The sequence below is a fragment of the Myotis lucifugus genome, unplaced genomic scaffold (assembly GCF_000147115.1).
Source record: "Myotis lucifugus unplaced genomic scaffold, Myoluc2.0 scaffold_9, whole genome shotgun sequence".
Classification (NCBI taxonomy): Eukaryota; Metazoa; Chordata; class Mammalia; order Chiroptera; family Vespertilionidae; genus Myotis; species Myotis lucifugus.
The window spans coordinates 5,928,472-5,943,425 of NW_005871057.1; the positions used below are offsets into that span (position 1 = coordinate 5,928,472).

General features: G+C 34.4%; 1 protein-coding gene across 6 annotated transcripts in view; it reads left to right on the forward strand.

Moving 5' to 3' along the window:
- METTL25 (methyltransferase like 25) overlaps positions 1–14,954 on the forward strand; it is a 91,298-nt gene that overhangs the window by 64,938 nt on the left and 11,406 nt on the right. For 4 of the 6 annotated variants that reach the window (XM_006083980.3, XM_023749762.1, XM_014451465.2 and 1 more), the window contains one exon: positions 7,635–7,728. The exons of 1 other annotated variant lie outside the window; for it this stretch is intronic. In XM_006083980.3, coding sequence (XP_006084042.2) covers positions 7,635–7,728 — 94 coding nt within the window. Of the gene's footprint in view, positions 1–7,634; positions 7,729–9,623; positions 9,756–14,954 lie in introns of those variants that run through there. One more of the 6 variants, XM_023749761.1, reaches the window with a different exon arrangement.

Sequence of the window (14,954 nt, forward strand, 5' to 3'; positions counted from 1 at the left end):
GGCGGCGTGGAATGAAGGAAGGCCCCAGCCAGCAGCTGGCAGCCAGGGGAAGGAAGGCCCCGATTGGCCCTGATCACTGGCCAGGCCCAGGGACCCTACCGATGCATGAATTTCGTGCACTGGGCCTCTAGTGTATATATAACTTGTCTCAGCAGTTCCACACCTACATATATATCCTAGAGAAACTCTTAACATGTGCTCTTAGAAATTTATACAAGAATAGTCAATAGCAGCAATGTTTATAAGAACAGAAATCTAGGAACAAAGAGTTCATTAATAGGAGAATGGATAAATTATAATGGAATTCTATGCCACAGTAAAAATGTATGAATTACAACTACATGTATCATCATGGATCAATGTCACAGAAAAATTCCTGCAGGATGGTTCCATTTATATAACTCAGTAGCAAGCATAATTGTATATCTAGGAGTATAAATATATGGCAAAAAAAGTCAAGAAAAAAACACATGATAATGGTAAACACAAGCAAGTTTCAGTGCTTAATTTCCTATGGGGAAATGAGTAAACAGAGAAATAGGATGGGGAAGATGAGAGGTTTTAATACACTGTTAATATTCCATTTCTCAAGTTTGATGTTGACTATAGGGTTCATTTTATAGACAGTCTTTATATTTTATATATATCTTATAAATACTTATTTGTGTTTAGTAGCAATCTCTCATGGGCTACAATATACATTAATGAGCTATATATTATACTCTGAGTAGTTATTATAGTCACCTCATGAGAGTATTAAGAAAAATTAAGGTAAAAGAGGTCAAAGGCTTGCCCAAAGTCTCATACAGCCTGAAAGAACCAGGGTTAGAACTGAATTCCTAGTCTGTAAGTGTTTTCAGTATACCATGTTTTTTTTTTCATTTAAATTTGGGGGGGAGGGGTGTTAAAATATGAGTTGAGTTGCATGGCTCCTTGTATTAGCATTGTAAATCAAGGTTAACTTGATTGGAATCTCTAGCCAGCAAGAGTGCTAAGAAAATATGATCACTTATTTAACTTATTTTTCATTTTGTTTTGTTTTCTTTATTAACCAAAATAAATTGTCCTCTGGTGATAAACTGTTTTAGAATACCTTAATTATTTTTCTAAAAGTTTCTTTAAGTGTAATTGTTTATGTAGCCTAAGATTAGAAGTAAACTTTTTTTGTGGACTTAAATATAAAAGCATTTTTATTCTATTAATTGTAATTGTCATTTAGCATCTAATATTTATGTTAAAAATCAGTTATTTATAGAGAATTCTTTTTTATATAAATAGCTCTTATCTGGAAACTTTCTAAGTGGAATAAAATGCCAAAGAAGGAATTTCATGGGGTAAAAGTCACTTAAAACTCTTGGAAAGAGGACAGGGAAAATATGTATACTTTACTCACTTTATTATTCTCTTTCATAATGAATACTGTAAATAGTTATATAAGAAATATATAATTTTGATGCCTATACTTATGAATAACTTAGTTTAATTTTTATTTTGCTATATTCAAATAAGAAAGTGAAAAACCAGATAATGAAAACTGGCTCACAAAATTAAAGCTAATAATTTAATTCATAATATGTGTTCACATTGGAATTAGCAAGTCTGTATTCTTTAAATTGAAGAATACAGTAGTCTATAAAGGTTTTTGGAGCTCCCTTAAATGCTATTTTCAGCAAAATTTTGATATTTTAAGTCTTTTAATATCTACAAGCATATAAAAGACACAAAATAAATAGTTCCATCAAGATTTTGTGATGCAGGAGCAAATGAATTTTAGTACTTTCTGCCCTACACGTGCTTGTTTCCAGTTATTTAGTATACATCAGCTTCACCTCTTCCTAAAATGTTCTGCACTAATGTCGCCTCTTTGGAAAGTTGCACAAGTGAACCATGTTCTTACAGTTGTATTTTTAGAAAAGAATGTGGGTGGTGTAGGATTCACTGGAGTAGAATTTTAATCAGATCTAGTGCATTCACTTTTATTAAAAGAAAGAATAGTAATTCCTTTTTAGCATGCTGGCCATGCTTTAATCTGACAGAGGGCCCCTTTTAATCTGTTCTCCCAGTCCCATTATTTGTCTTTCAGAATTAGTCATGTCACTTTTCTACCTTCAGATGTTTGAGAATTCCTTTTTTTTTATACTTAAAAACTAAAATATCCTTATTATGCCATCAAGGTCATTTCTAATCTGTCACTAATACTGTCCTTTCCAGCCTAATTCATCACCCCATTCTTCCTCCTCTGCACCTCAAGCACCCATCCATGCATACTGGCCTGGATTATGCCTCATTGTCTATGCAGTTAATTTTGCACCTTGTATGCTTCCTTGGAGCACCTTTGTCTACCGGGAATATCCTTCTCCCCATTTCTGCCACTCTTTCCTCCGTGATCTCTGGCAGGTAAAACACTAGGCCAGTGGTTCTCAACCTTCCTAATGCCGAGACCCTTTCATACAGTTCCTCATGTTGTGGTGACCCCCAACCATAAAATTATTTTCTTTGCTACTTCATAACTGTAATGTTACTACTGTTATGAATCGTAATGTAAATATCTGATGGTCTTAGGCGACCCCTGTGAAAGGGTCATTTGACCACCAAAGGGGTCGCGACCCACAGGTTGAGAACCGCTGCTCTAGTAAAATATATAAATAAATATTCAAAGCCCAAGGCAGATGTGAAGAGAACGAGATGGCAGTATCCAGAGCAAATTTCCTTTCTGGTCCCAGTTCTGCCACACTGTGCAGGGTAGTTAGGTAAGACGCAGCCTCTCTTGGCTGCAGGTTCCTCATCTCTGAAAAGCAGGGATTGAACTTGTTATCTTTCATGTGCTTTCTAGTTTTAGAAATGCTTTTGAAAGAGGATAAATCAGACTTTGATTATTCTGTAATAGTGTTCTCTAGATTATTGTCCTGAAAAGCAGTGATTCTATAAAAATAGTTTGAGAGAAAAGAATTTCTTAATCAAGTAAATGCTTTAATGTACTATTACCTTCTTTAAAATTACCAGTGCCCATTCATATTTTAAAGACACTGAATAATTTGGTGAGAGACAGCATAGTTTAACAGTTAAGAACATACACACAAGCTCTACTGCCTGGTTTTAAATCCCAGGCCTCACTATGTTATAGCATGTGACTGTGGGCACATTACTTAACATCTTTTTATCTGTTTTATCATCTTTAAATTGGGAACAATAACAGTACCTACCTCAAAGGAATGTTGTGAAAAATAAGTTAATATCCTTAAAGTATTTAAAACTATTCCTAGAACATAGTGATTGCTATTTATTATGAAAAGAAATCTATTAAACTTTATTGAAACCAATATTTATTAATACTATATTTCTTCTCCCAAAACTCTGTTCACAATTAATATTTGTAGCACTAAGTGTTTTATGGGGAACACTCTAAGAAACACAGAAATATCTTGAAAATAATTATTCTAACTTCTTTTAAGATCTCATTTGTGATTTATGTAATAACATTTCTGTCAACTCCAAATGAAATGACAATAACAAAGTTAAATTCTTGTATTTTCTTTATTATCACATATATTGTTGACAGCCAACTATAAAATTCTATGAAAGATTCTTCTGAAATATGAATACTTTCTAAAATTTAATCTTTTCTGTTAGGTATGGTCCAGTCATTCTTTAAATCCACAACAGGAACATGGTGCAACTTTCTTTCCCTTTGGTGACTGGTCTTTGCTCTCCTTTTATTTTTTTACTTCATATCCAGTTGACAACAAAATTTTCTATACCAGTAAGTCTCTGAGTATGTGTTTGTTTGTTTTCAATCCTCACACGAGGACATTTTTTCCATTAATTTCTAGAGAAAGTGAAAGGGAGGGAGGAGGTGGAAGGGGGGAGGAGAGAGAAAGAGAGAGATAGAGAAAGAGAGAGAGACAGACAGACAGACATTGACATGAGAGAGACATATTGATTGCCCCCGTGAGGCTGGGGAACCTGCAACCCAGGTACCTACCCCTGACAGGAATCAAACCCACAACCCTTCCATCCTTGGGACAATGCTCTAATCACTGAGAAAACTGGCCAGGGCTCTGATTGTTTTTTAAAAATTATTTTAATTGAATTATTATTATGTAAATACTTATACGTGTAGACAACATAAATTATAAGTTTTTATTTTAAATTATCAATCATGAGGGGTAAAATTTTAATGGACTGAGTCTCCTATTGAGATGGATGCTTCAGAGGATCTTCTGAGCCCTACTTCATAACAATGCAAGAGAGTACTATGGGTGAGAGGAATGCCTTTCCTTTGTCAGGCTAATGCAGGCAAAGGGCTCTTTGTGAAAGGGGATGTGTGAAACAGAATCTAGAACACAGGTACCCACCCAAACAGTTTTAGGAGTATGGATGTAAGAAGGTGGAGGATCTGGAAATTGACTCCTTTAAAATTATTTCCAACTATATACTTCTTAAAAGTCTTTGCAGATCTCTCACAGCCATGTGAAGACCACTGTTGTATATCACTACAGTTAACCAGTTACATTCCTTACAGTGTCACTGCATATCTGTACAAGCAATAAGGGAAACCTCTTATACAAGCAATAAGTAAAACCAAAACTTATTATATCTATCCTTAGTTATAGGAGTTCTGTTCAGCTAGTCTTCAGGTGGTTCTCCAGGTAGATTGCTCGATAATTTAGTTGTCATTTTGATGTGATCCTGGAAGGAGGTGAGCATCTCGCCATCTTGACTGGAATCCTCCACAATCAAAAACTAAAACTTTTAACAAGTCAGAATACTTATTTAAAAAATAAAATGCCAACACAGTGATATTACCAAAATAAATACTACTGTACTTAACATGTACCACTTTGCATTTATAATTATCTTCCACATGCGTTATCTCATTTACATCTTCCCATCGTCCTATGAAGTAGATGTTGCCTCCATTCCACCTGTTTTCACAGTGAGGAAATTGAGGCTCTGAGAAGTGACTTGTTTACAGAAGGTGGAATTAAGATCTTTTCACTCCTAGTGTATTTTTTTTCAACACCATTTTTTTCTTTTTTTAATTGATTTCGGAAAGGAAGGGAGTGGGAGAGAGAGATGGAAACATCAATGATGAGAGAGAACCATTAACTGGCTGCCTCCTGCCTGCCCCACACTGGGGATCAAGCCCACAACCCGGGCATGTGTCCTGACCAGTAATCGAACTATGACCTCCTGGTTTATAGGTCGACACTCAACCACTGAGCAACCTGGCTGGGAGTATTCTTGATTCAGAGAGTATTCTTGATTCAGAGAGTATTCTTGAGTCTTTACTGTCCATGAGGCAAAACTTTGGATTGTAGTCTGAATCTTTCTGTTAACCCTGCTGCCATTGTCATATTCGTTGGGTAATCTATTTTGTGTTAAGCACTACCTCTATGCTCTTAGGCACTCTCAGGCCTTGCAGATAATCTGTCAAATAATCCATGGATTCTGTCATCAAGGAGTTCACTCACAGTAGAGAAAAGAGTTATGCATATTAAAAAGGTAACTATTGGACATCACTGGAGAATCAAAATAGTACCAATACTCTTTCTCAGGAGAATAGTAAGCAGTACTTGGACGTAGTCCAACAGTCTTATCACAGCAATAAGCTCCCATTATTTGGCATGAGGCCCATGCTTTCTGGGCCTAGTAATCAAGGGACTCTAATGAGTAAGAGAATTCTTATAGAAAATTCATAATATACAGTGGCAACATAGAGAGGAATCATGTATTGTAAAATTTACCTTTGAAAATTCCTTACATGGTTTTCAGTATATAACCCAGAGCAGTGACTGATATATGTAAAGTGTTCAAGTGTATATTAATTGCCTGTATGCAGTATGAGATACATATATAAAAATTTTAACAATGATTTTAATTATATTATTGAATTTTTATAGGACTCAACTCCCTATCCTTTGGCCATGTGATATCCACCATGTATAGTAGATAGTTTTATGGTATGGAATTAGAGAGAGCTTGTGTTTTGGAGTATTTTGTTTGCTTTCTTTTTTTAGACAGAAACTTGAGCATTTTCATATGATAAGTGTAAAGACTCAGTGAGTAAAGAGAAGTGGAAAATACAAAGCAGGAGGCAGAAAAAGATGGCCTCCAGGGGACCTTAGGAATTTTCTGACAGAAAACAATTATATTAACTGGATTCAACCTTTGGATCGTTTACTTAACATATGTGCTTTAGTTTCACCATCTCTAAAATGGGGATAATACTTTGACCTACCACACGGGGTCGTTTTAAGGATTAAATTAGTAAATACAGCAAAGAGACCCTGACACATACTAAACATGAAATAAATGTTCGCTGTTGTTTGTTTTGTTTACATTGCACTTTTTCTTATATATTTGATCAGTGGTTCTTTATATATTTTAAATTATACTTTCTTATTTGTATAGTTAAGCTTGCCTATTCTTTTGTCCACTTGATTAATAAATAGATCTACTTACAGTAGTAATGTATTGTCCTATTATAGTCTAACTAGATGTTGTTGGTTCTGTAAAACATCTTAAAAGTCTTTCTAAGATGTTATATTAAATGACATCTTTTTCTAGCCACATAGTTAATCAACTCAATATTCTGTGATACATAAGATGTACATATCTATTATATATATGATATCTGTTATACACCAAAAAAAATGTAAATATGTGTAGGATTTGAGAATTACATGAAAACTTATAAAATATATAATTTCTGCTTTCTGGAACCTATACCTATTTAAATGACTATTATTTCAAAGTAGTCTTTTGAGCATGGAAGTAAATAAAAATGGTCCTCTAAACAATAGTATAGCAATATAGGCAGGAATGAAGGGGACAGGCTTCAGTCTTACCGTGGAAGTAACTATGATGATCAGGACCTGAGGTAATAATAAGTGGAATTGAGGTGGCTGTCTAGAACCAGAGCCGAAGTAATATATTTAAGGTGTATTTCAATGGAAGAATTGATAGAACTTCATGTTTAATTGATCATAGGGATTAATATACTGTCAAATGTAAATGAGCTTTTATTCATTGTTTTTGATATATGGATGTGGTTAATTTTTTATTCCCTTGATTTTTACATTATTCCTAAACTACAACCAAATTTGTGAGATATAATAGTCTAGCGTTAAATTTATTAAATTTTAAACCATCTCATGATATTTTGTTTAAACCTTAATGAAAATCAGCAGGGCATAAGTGAGATCAAGTCAGACCCAACTCAGTGTTTTGGTGCTTGATCAATGGCTAGCACTGAAGATTTCTTTGCATAGCGATTGAATTATCACCACTGTTAGCAGATGGTGCAATGAAATGCGCACTGTAATGTTGAGCCCATAAAATTAAAATGTGTTTTGTAGCACAGTGGAAAATTTTGAAAGGCCTATAGTTCCCTTTAAAATTGAGACTTTTTAATACTATAAATTTACATCTTTCTCATAGTATTGTCTTCATAATGTTGTCTTTCACTGGTGTATGTTGAAGGCATTCTCAAAAGGGAATCTCAAATACTGTGTAATATGTAAGTTTAAAATGTTCACAATAATATTACTACATTTTTATCACATCTGGATCTTGTGCCATATACACAGAAGATATTTTTAAATATTTTGTGATTCAATTTTGTTTTGCAGTGATCGATATGTTGGTAAAATTTATTCCAAATCCTCTTCCTTTCTGGATTATGTCAGAAAGTCTCTAAAGAAGCTTGGATTAGATGAGTCCAAGGTCAGTATATGATTACCCATTGTTTTCATAAAAACCAGAGAATTTCTATGGGGTAATGAATTGAGATAATACAAAATCATTTGCCTTCTATTTTTCTCTTATTTAGTGAAAACGTTCTAAATTATATTGGAACCAAACCTCCATTACCTTTATTTCAGTTTACCTTTCCTGTCACTGTGGATAGTTTGCAATCCTACACCTTCAGAGATTCCCCTTTTAGGTTTATTCAAGGAAAAACATGCCAATTCTCAAATCAAAATGAGAATTGTAAGTAAAGCAAGAGACAATGGCTTTAATTTTGAACTGCTTATATTTAAGGATTATATAGCTAATTACAACTAAAAATCTTAAATTCAAAAAGCCTTTAGTCTAAGCTAATAATTGAGAACATATTGTTGAAGACAAAGAGTTAAGCCAATTGACTACTAGTAATAAATATTCTAACACAGAAAAAAATTCTCAATGTGATTTAAATGATTTATCTAAAATATTAAGTTTATATTTAAACTTATATTAAGTTTAGCTTAGGATCGCTCTGGTATTTTGATTGATTATAAGTTGAAATAAAGAATAAAATATGGTTAGAGGAATGAACTATGTTTCTTGAAAGATAAAATTTATACAGATATAGTTATTTCAAAGCTAAAGGTTATTTTTAGTTATTATAACAACTGGAGGCCCGGTGCACAAAAATTTGTGCACTCGGGGGGGGGGTCCCTCAGATTGGCCTGTGTCCTCTCGCAGTCTGGAACCCCTTGGATGTCCACCTGCTGGCTTAGGCCTGCTCCCCAGGGGATCGGGCCTAAGCTGGCAGTCAGATATCCCTCTGGCAGCCCGGAAGCCCTCAGGGGATGTCCACTTGCCAGCGGGGAGCAGGCCTAAGCTGCAGTCGGACATCCTTAGTGCTGCTGAGGAGGCGGGAGAGGGTCCTGCCACCACCGCTGTGCTGGCAGCCATCAGCCTGGCTTGTAGCTGAGCAGAGCTCCCCCTGTGGGAGCGCACTGACCACCAGGGGGCATCTCCTGCATTGAGCATCTGCCCCCTGGTGGTCAGTGTGTGTCATAGTGACCAGTCATTCCCAGTCATTTTGCTGTTAGGGTCAATTTGCATGTTACCCTTTTATTATATAGGATTATCCATTTACTCTCCAGTTGCTTTATTACTTAAAGTAAGCAGACTGGTACAAAACAGTTTCCTCCCCCTATAAAATTACTATTTAAAAAAGCATTTCTAACTCATAGGATTTAAGAAAGATTAAATGAGGTAATATACATAAAAGACTGAGTGAACACAATGTTTGTTCATAGTAAATGCTAACTAAATAGTACTAGTTTTTATTCTGATCTTTGTATATTTACTACTTATCATGGCACCATTAATATGACTCCTATAAGTATTTTTATTAAGTCACCAAAATGAAGATCCTTCTAGTCTTGAATAAATTAACAAGAATAGACATTTTTATTATAGTTAATTTATTTCTAGGTTTTGTAAAATATATTTTTAATCAGATTGATCTTCCTTCCAATTAGTATAAATTAGTGCATATCTTTATTGGTGTCTCAATTTCATGTCTTGCATTTAATATCAAGATCACAAACCTACACATTATTTTCACAAATAAAGAGCTAAATTTTTATTTAAACTAAAAATATATTATCCTTTGCCAAAAACCAAACAGTAAAAATCCAGAAAGAATGTTACTTATCCTTTCAGATGGCTTTCTCTTCCCAGATTTATCTTTAAAAATAATCCTGGTAAATGTTCCTTAATATGTTTATTTTGTTACTGTTAAGAATATTTATAATAGTTCATATTTACTAAGTACTTACTATGTGATAGTTATGCTAAGGACATTTCAACTTTAACTCATTTATTCTTCACAAAACATTTAGAATCGATACTATTATATTTCCCAATGCAATGATCTAGAAAGAAAGGCTCAGAAAAAGGCAAATCGGTTTCCCAGGGGCAAAGAGCTGGCAAGTGGTAGAGCTGGAACTTAAACACAGATTCAACATCGAAACTTCGACATTAACCACTACACTACTGAGAAGTGAAATTGGAAACAAAAGTGAGAGAGACTAATGTAGATGAGTGTCACCATGTAAAATTAGTCTTAAATGATTAACTTTATTAGTTAATAAAGACAAAAATAGTGCCTCACTATTTTTTTCATTATACTATTGAAACTCGTTGAAAACAAATATGTTGAATAAAATTGGTTAGAAAAAGAAAAGCAACAGGAAAGTATAGAACAATATAAGGTGTTTAAAAGGATGTGCTGATGAGAGGACGTAAATAACTGAGTTTATGTAATTTGGGCTCTGTTTTTTTGGGTATTTGGGGGGTTTGGGGTTTTTTTTTGGCCTGTTTTCATTTTAAGCAACAGGAATTAAGAGACTATTCCCATCAGGCCAGAGTGGATGGGAATAGAATAAGTAATTAAAACTAGACTTATATTTCCAATCCAATACAAAATCCTATTTTTCCCCCACATTATGAAGTATCAGTGTTAAAACGAAAGTTTTAACCACAAGCACAATAAAGAAGACACTTGTATATACGTATAGTTTTATTTTTTAAATAAAATTAATTTTCTAAAAAAAATTAATTTTCACCTGGGATTCTGACTACTAAAAAGTATCAAAACCACTTAACTTTAAAATAGTAATTATGCCAAAATATTTAAAAGATCTTTGACTAAATTTATAATCATTTGTTAACAAACTGTGTAATTGAAAGTGTGGTGATTCATTGATGTGTTTCTGAACTTTTAAAGTACAGTACATTTCTTCATATTTAAAACATGTAAGCAAATGAAGTTCCTAGAAAACATCCTAACATGATCTGAATACATTTTTAGTCTCAAGAAATCATGTTAAAAGTGGAAGTACACAGAGAACTTTCACAGACAAATCATCATTCCAGAGACCAGAGTTGCCTGTGCTGGGTACAAAAGTGGCTCTCAACAGCTTAAAAGATTAAGTTCTGTAGTCAGTTGTGAAAGACAGCTTTGGACATTTTCTCTTAGAACAGGATTTCTGAATCTCAGGAGTACTGACATTTGGATAATCCTTTGTTGTGGGGGGTGCCCTGTGCATTGTAGGATGTTTACCCACTAGATGTCAGTAGTAGCATCCTAGTGCTAATAATCCAAAAAAAATAATAATAATAATAATAATTAATTTTTAAAAAAGCCTCCAGACATTGCCAAAAATGCCCCTAAGGGGCAAAATCAGCTCAGTTGAGATCCATGTTTGAGCATTTGTCATCTGGGTAATTCCATTTGCAATCATCTAACAGCTCCATTATAAACTCCATGTTTTAAAAAAAAAATGCCATGTTACACCAAGAAGCTTGGAGAGGCGAAGGGGGGAATAAGCAGTGATTTTGAAGACTTTTTATTCAAAATTATACCCTCCTGGATCTTTATTTATAGCCCTAACTACCTAAGGATGATATTATTTCAGCCCCACATAATATATAAGCCTATTTAAGAAAAGAGTTTAGATTTACACTAAAGGTAAGCCCAACTCTATACTACTGAAAACAAATTGTGGCAGAAAACCAACTCTTTATATCAGCAGGTATACTGTTTATTAGATGGACTTCTTAAAATGAAATGTTACAGTAAAATTCTTGTAAAGTTCAGTTATCATTTTAAAACATTTTAATAGAACTTTAAAAATGTTTAAAATAACAAGATCCTAGTGACAGACTTTATCTAGACCTAAAAAAAAAAAAAAAAATAGTCACTCTCTATCTTCTGTCCCAAACTTTATCTCATCAAATTTCAGAAAACCTCCAAAATCATCTTTAAGGATTTATGTTTTCCTCATGATCCATAGCACTTTATCTTCTTTTGTATTACTTTTCTGTCTTTCTGTCTCCTTCCCCATGTGCAAGAGCGTGCAAGCGCGCGCACACACACACACACACAGGATTTTAAAAGCATCAGAACAAGTATTGTTTGCTAAACAAAAAATGAACTATAGTATTGTCCATAAGAAGAGGGGAATAAAAGGTGCCTATGTTCTAGAGCTTGCGTGTGTGTGTGTGTGAGAGAGAGAGAGAGAGAGAGAGAGAGAGAGAGAGAGATACACATGTAACAAATACTCAAATAAATGAAGAAGTAATTTCAAGTATTGAATTGATGGAAGGGGGTTATGCTGTTGAATGGACAAAGTTGAAACCCACCAAGCTAGAACTTTAGTGGAACTTTAGAGGATAATTTAAAAAAAATCTTCAGATATTTTTCCAAAGCAGGTCAGCAAAAGTAAAACTTTTGAGACCGAAATCATTTAATTATTCATCAACAAACATTTATTTTGAAGAATCATATGCCAAGGAGAATGAAAACTGGAACTACAAAGATAATTATTAAGACCTAACCCCTGAAAAAAGAAAATGAATAATTGTAGCATGAACTTGAAGTAAAGTACAGTGGAGGCATAGGAGAAAGGAGTGACTTACTCTACCTGTGAAGATTTTACAAACAACTTTGGTGCCTTAGCTTGGTCTTGAAGGATGCATAGGAGTTGGCTTAGCAAACAAGGTGGGATGGTTGGGAGTAAGAAATTCATTTCAGGTGTGAGGGGAGGGGAAGGACTTCTGCAAAACCACAGAGATGTGAAAAACATGCTTCTGGACTCAGCGTTGCTGGAGCATAAAGCACATAAGGGAGGCAGTGGTGAGAGATAAGGTTAAAGATAGGGCACATGTGGAGGCCAACTAAACTGATCTTTGGAAGTTAAATCAGAGGTTGATCAGGACTAATCATAGTAGTTTAAATGCAGGTGGGAGGGCAGGAATCGTTCCACAGTTGGCCAACCACAGATGTAAGGAGCTCATAAACTTTTTCTTGTGGTAATGTATTCTGTAATGATCTAGATCGAATGTAACCCTCTAACCCTAAGGAAACAGTGGATTCCTGATACAGATTAAATTTATGGAAAACCTGTCATCTTTGTTAATATGAGAAAAACATGTGCATTATTCCTATAAATAAGTTCCTGATGCTTTTTGCAACCACCAAGGTAATAATTGACTCACAGGAAAACCATTCATGGGTGTTACAACCATTGGGTAAAAGATTTGGGAGGAATAGGATATTTACAGTCTCAAAGTACCTCCCACAGATGATTTATTAATTACAAAAGTGAATAAGCCTGGTCAACATGCTATACCAAGTGACCAAAGTTAGCATCGCCATTAATGGGACAAAATGACATCATCTGACTCTGCCTTTTACAGCATGTACTTAAAAGCATCAATCCCAGGTGTGGCATTGCCTTTGGTTGTCCTGTCTCCGGTCGCATTTAATCTGGAACAGTTCCTCAACTCTTCTTTTGTCTTTCATGACATTGACATGTTCCCTCCCAATGCATCTCTATATCATATATTCAAGCCCCATCTCTATATCAATTCAAATCACTACCTACAGTAGTTCATCCCTGTAGGGATGCATGATCAGAACTATGATTAAATAATTTGCTTTTATCAAGATTTTAAGAAGAAAGGCAGTTATTTGGCTGCAAGGAATAAAGATTTACTCAGCTTTGTTTCAATAATTGATGGGAGGTTATTCCAGGAATATGTATACTTACAAAAAAACAAAAACAAAGAACTAGTCTCTCATCTTCATAAGAACCCAGAAAGATACAGCCTCGCCTCATTAGGATGTAGTTTGTTAGTGGGAGCAGGATTCAAAACATGGTGACTGAGTTACTGTTACTTTTTTTTTTTTTAGCAATAATTCATGTTTTCTAATCCTTCACCATTATAGTGATTCACTCCTGAACTACCAACTATTTTACTCTTTGTCCTAGATCACTTTTCTCTACAGATTTTTGCTTAACAATGGGTTGTTTATTCATGATTATGATTCTCACCTTCAACAAACTTTGTACATGACTTTTAGTCTCCTTACCCTGCCTCATGTTGACCAGGCTTATTCACTTTTGTAATTAATAAATCATCTGTGGGAGGTACTTTGAGACAGAAAAAGAAGGTCTGGTTGACTAATTTGGTCTCTTTCATAACTGTTTGCATAGACTTTTTATTCCCCGCCATTTCATCAGCTGGGCCACCAGAGGACTATGCAATTTTTGCTCTGCACAAAGGCATCTAGCTAAGAGCAAAGTAGAGCTAAAATTACCGCCCATCTTCCTTTTATGATAGGTGTGTTGGCATCTACCCCAAGCAAGGTGATGGAGTATTTTTTTTTAATTTTTCACAAAGACACATATCAACTAGCAGCAGCAGCCCTGTCATAAGTCACAAGTACCCTAAATCCAGTAAGGTGAGAAGTAGGAGAGAGGAAATGTGTGCCTGCAGGAGACCTCTTCATAAGCTGCAGCTCCATGACCCTTTCCCTCAAGCAGGGATTGGTCAGGAAGACGTTAAAATGAGGCTTACTGTTAGTTAATTCTGAGTATTAACTTATTTGGTATGAGGCTACTTTTGGATATTCTATAAGACAATATTAAGAAGCTTTTTATGTTATCTGGATTCTATTATACAACAATCTACATAAATTATGTTTAATTTTTCATAATAGGATGATCTCCAAAGAACATTAATTTTCTTTTTTGCCTTAGCTATCAGGAGACCCAAAGATCAGTTTATCTTTGATTTCAGCAACTACCCTTAGCTAGGTTATTTTGGTATTATTGTTATTTCTCTTGAATTATATGCCCTTAAAAATTTATCTCTTCTTTACTGGCCCTACTATTGATATGTTTTTATTTTTCATATTATAAACCACCTCAAATCATTCTTGAAAATAAGCATATCATTAATAATGTTTCTTTTAACTTATGATTATGTAGATATGGAGCAATTAAATTTGGGGGGAAAACAAGTATTAACAATTAAACTTCTTTGAAATTGTGATCAAAAAGAATATGTCAAAGCTATATGCAAAGATGAAGTCTAAGGACATTTTAATGATAAATTTACAGAAGATAAAAGGATGTTTTCATTAAGCAATAGAACATTCTTATGTAATATAAGTCTAATTCTACATAATAGCCATATTGTCTATAAAAATCATCTTTTTAAATATATTTTTATGGATTTCAGAGAGGGAGAGACATAGAAACATCAACGATGAGAGAAAATCATTGATCGGCTCCTCCTGCACGCCCCACAATGAAAGATCACCCCCCACAACCTGGGCAAGTGCCCTCCTTCTCCGTCCAAGTCTTGCCTTTTGGTTCATT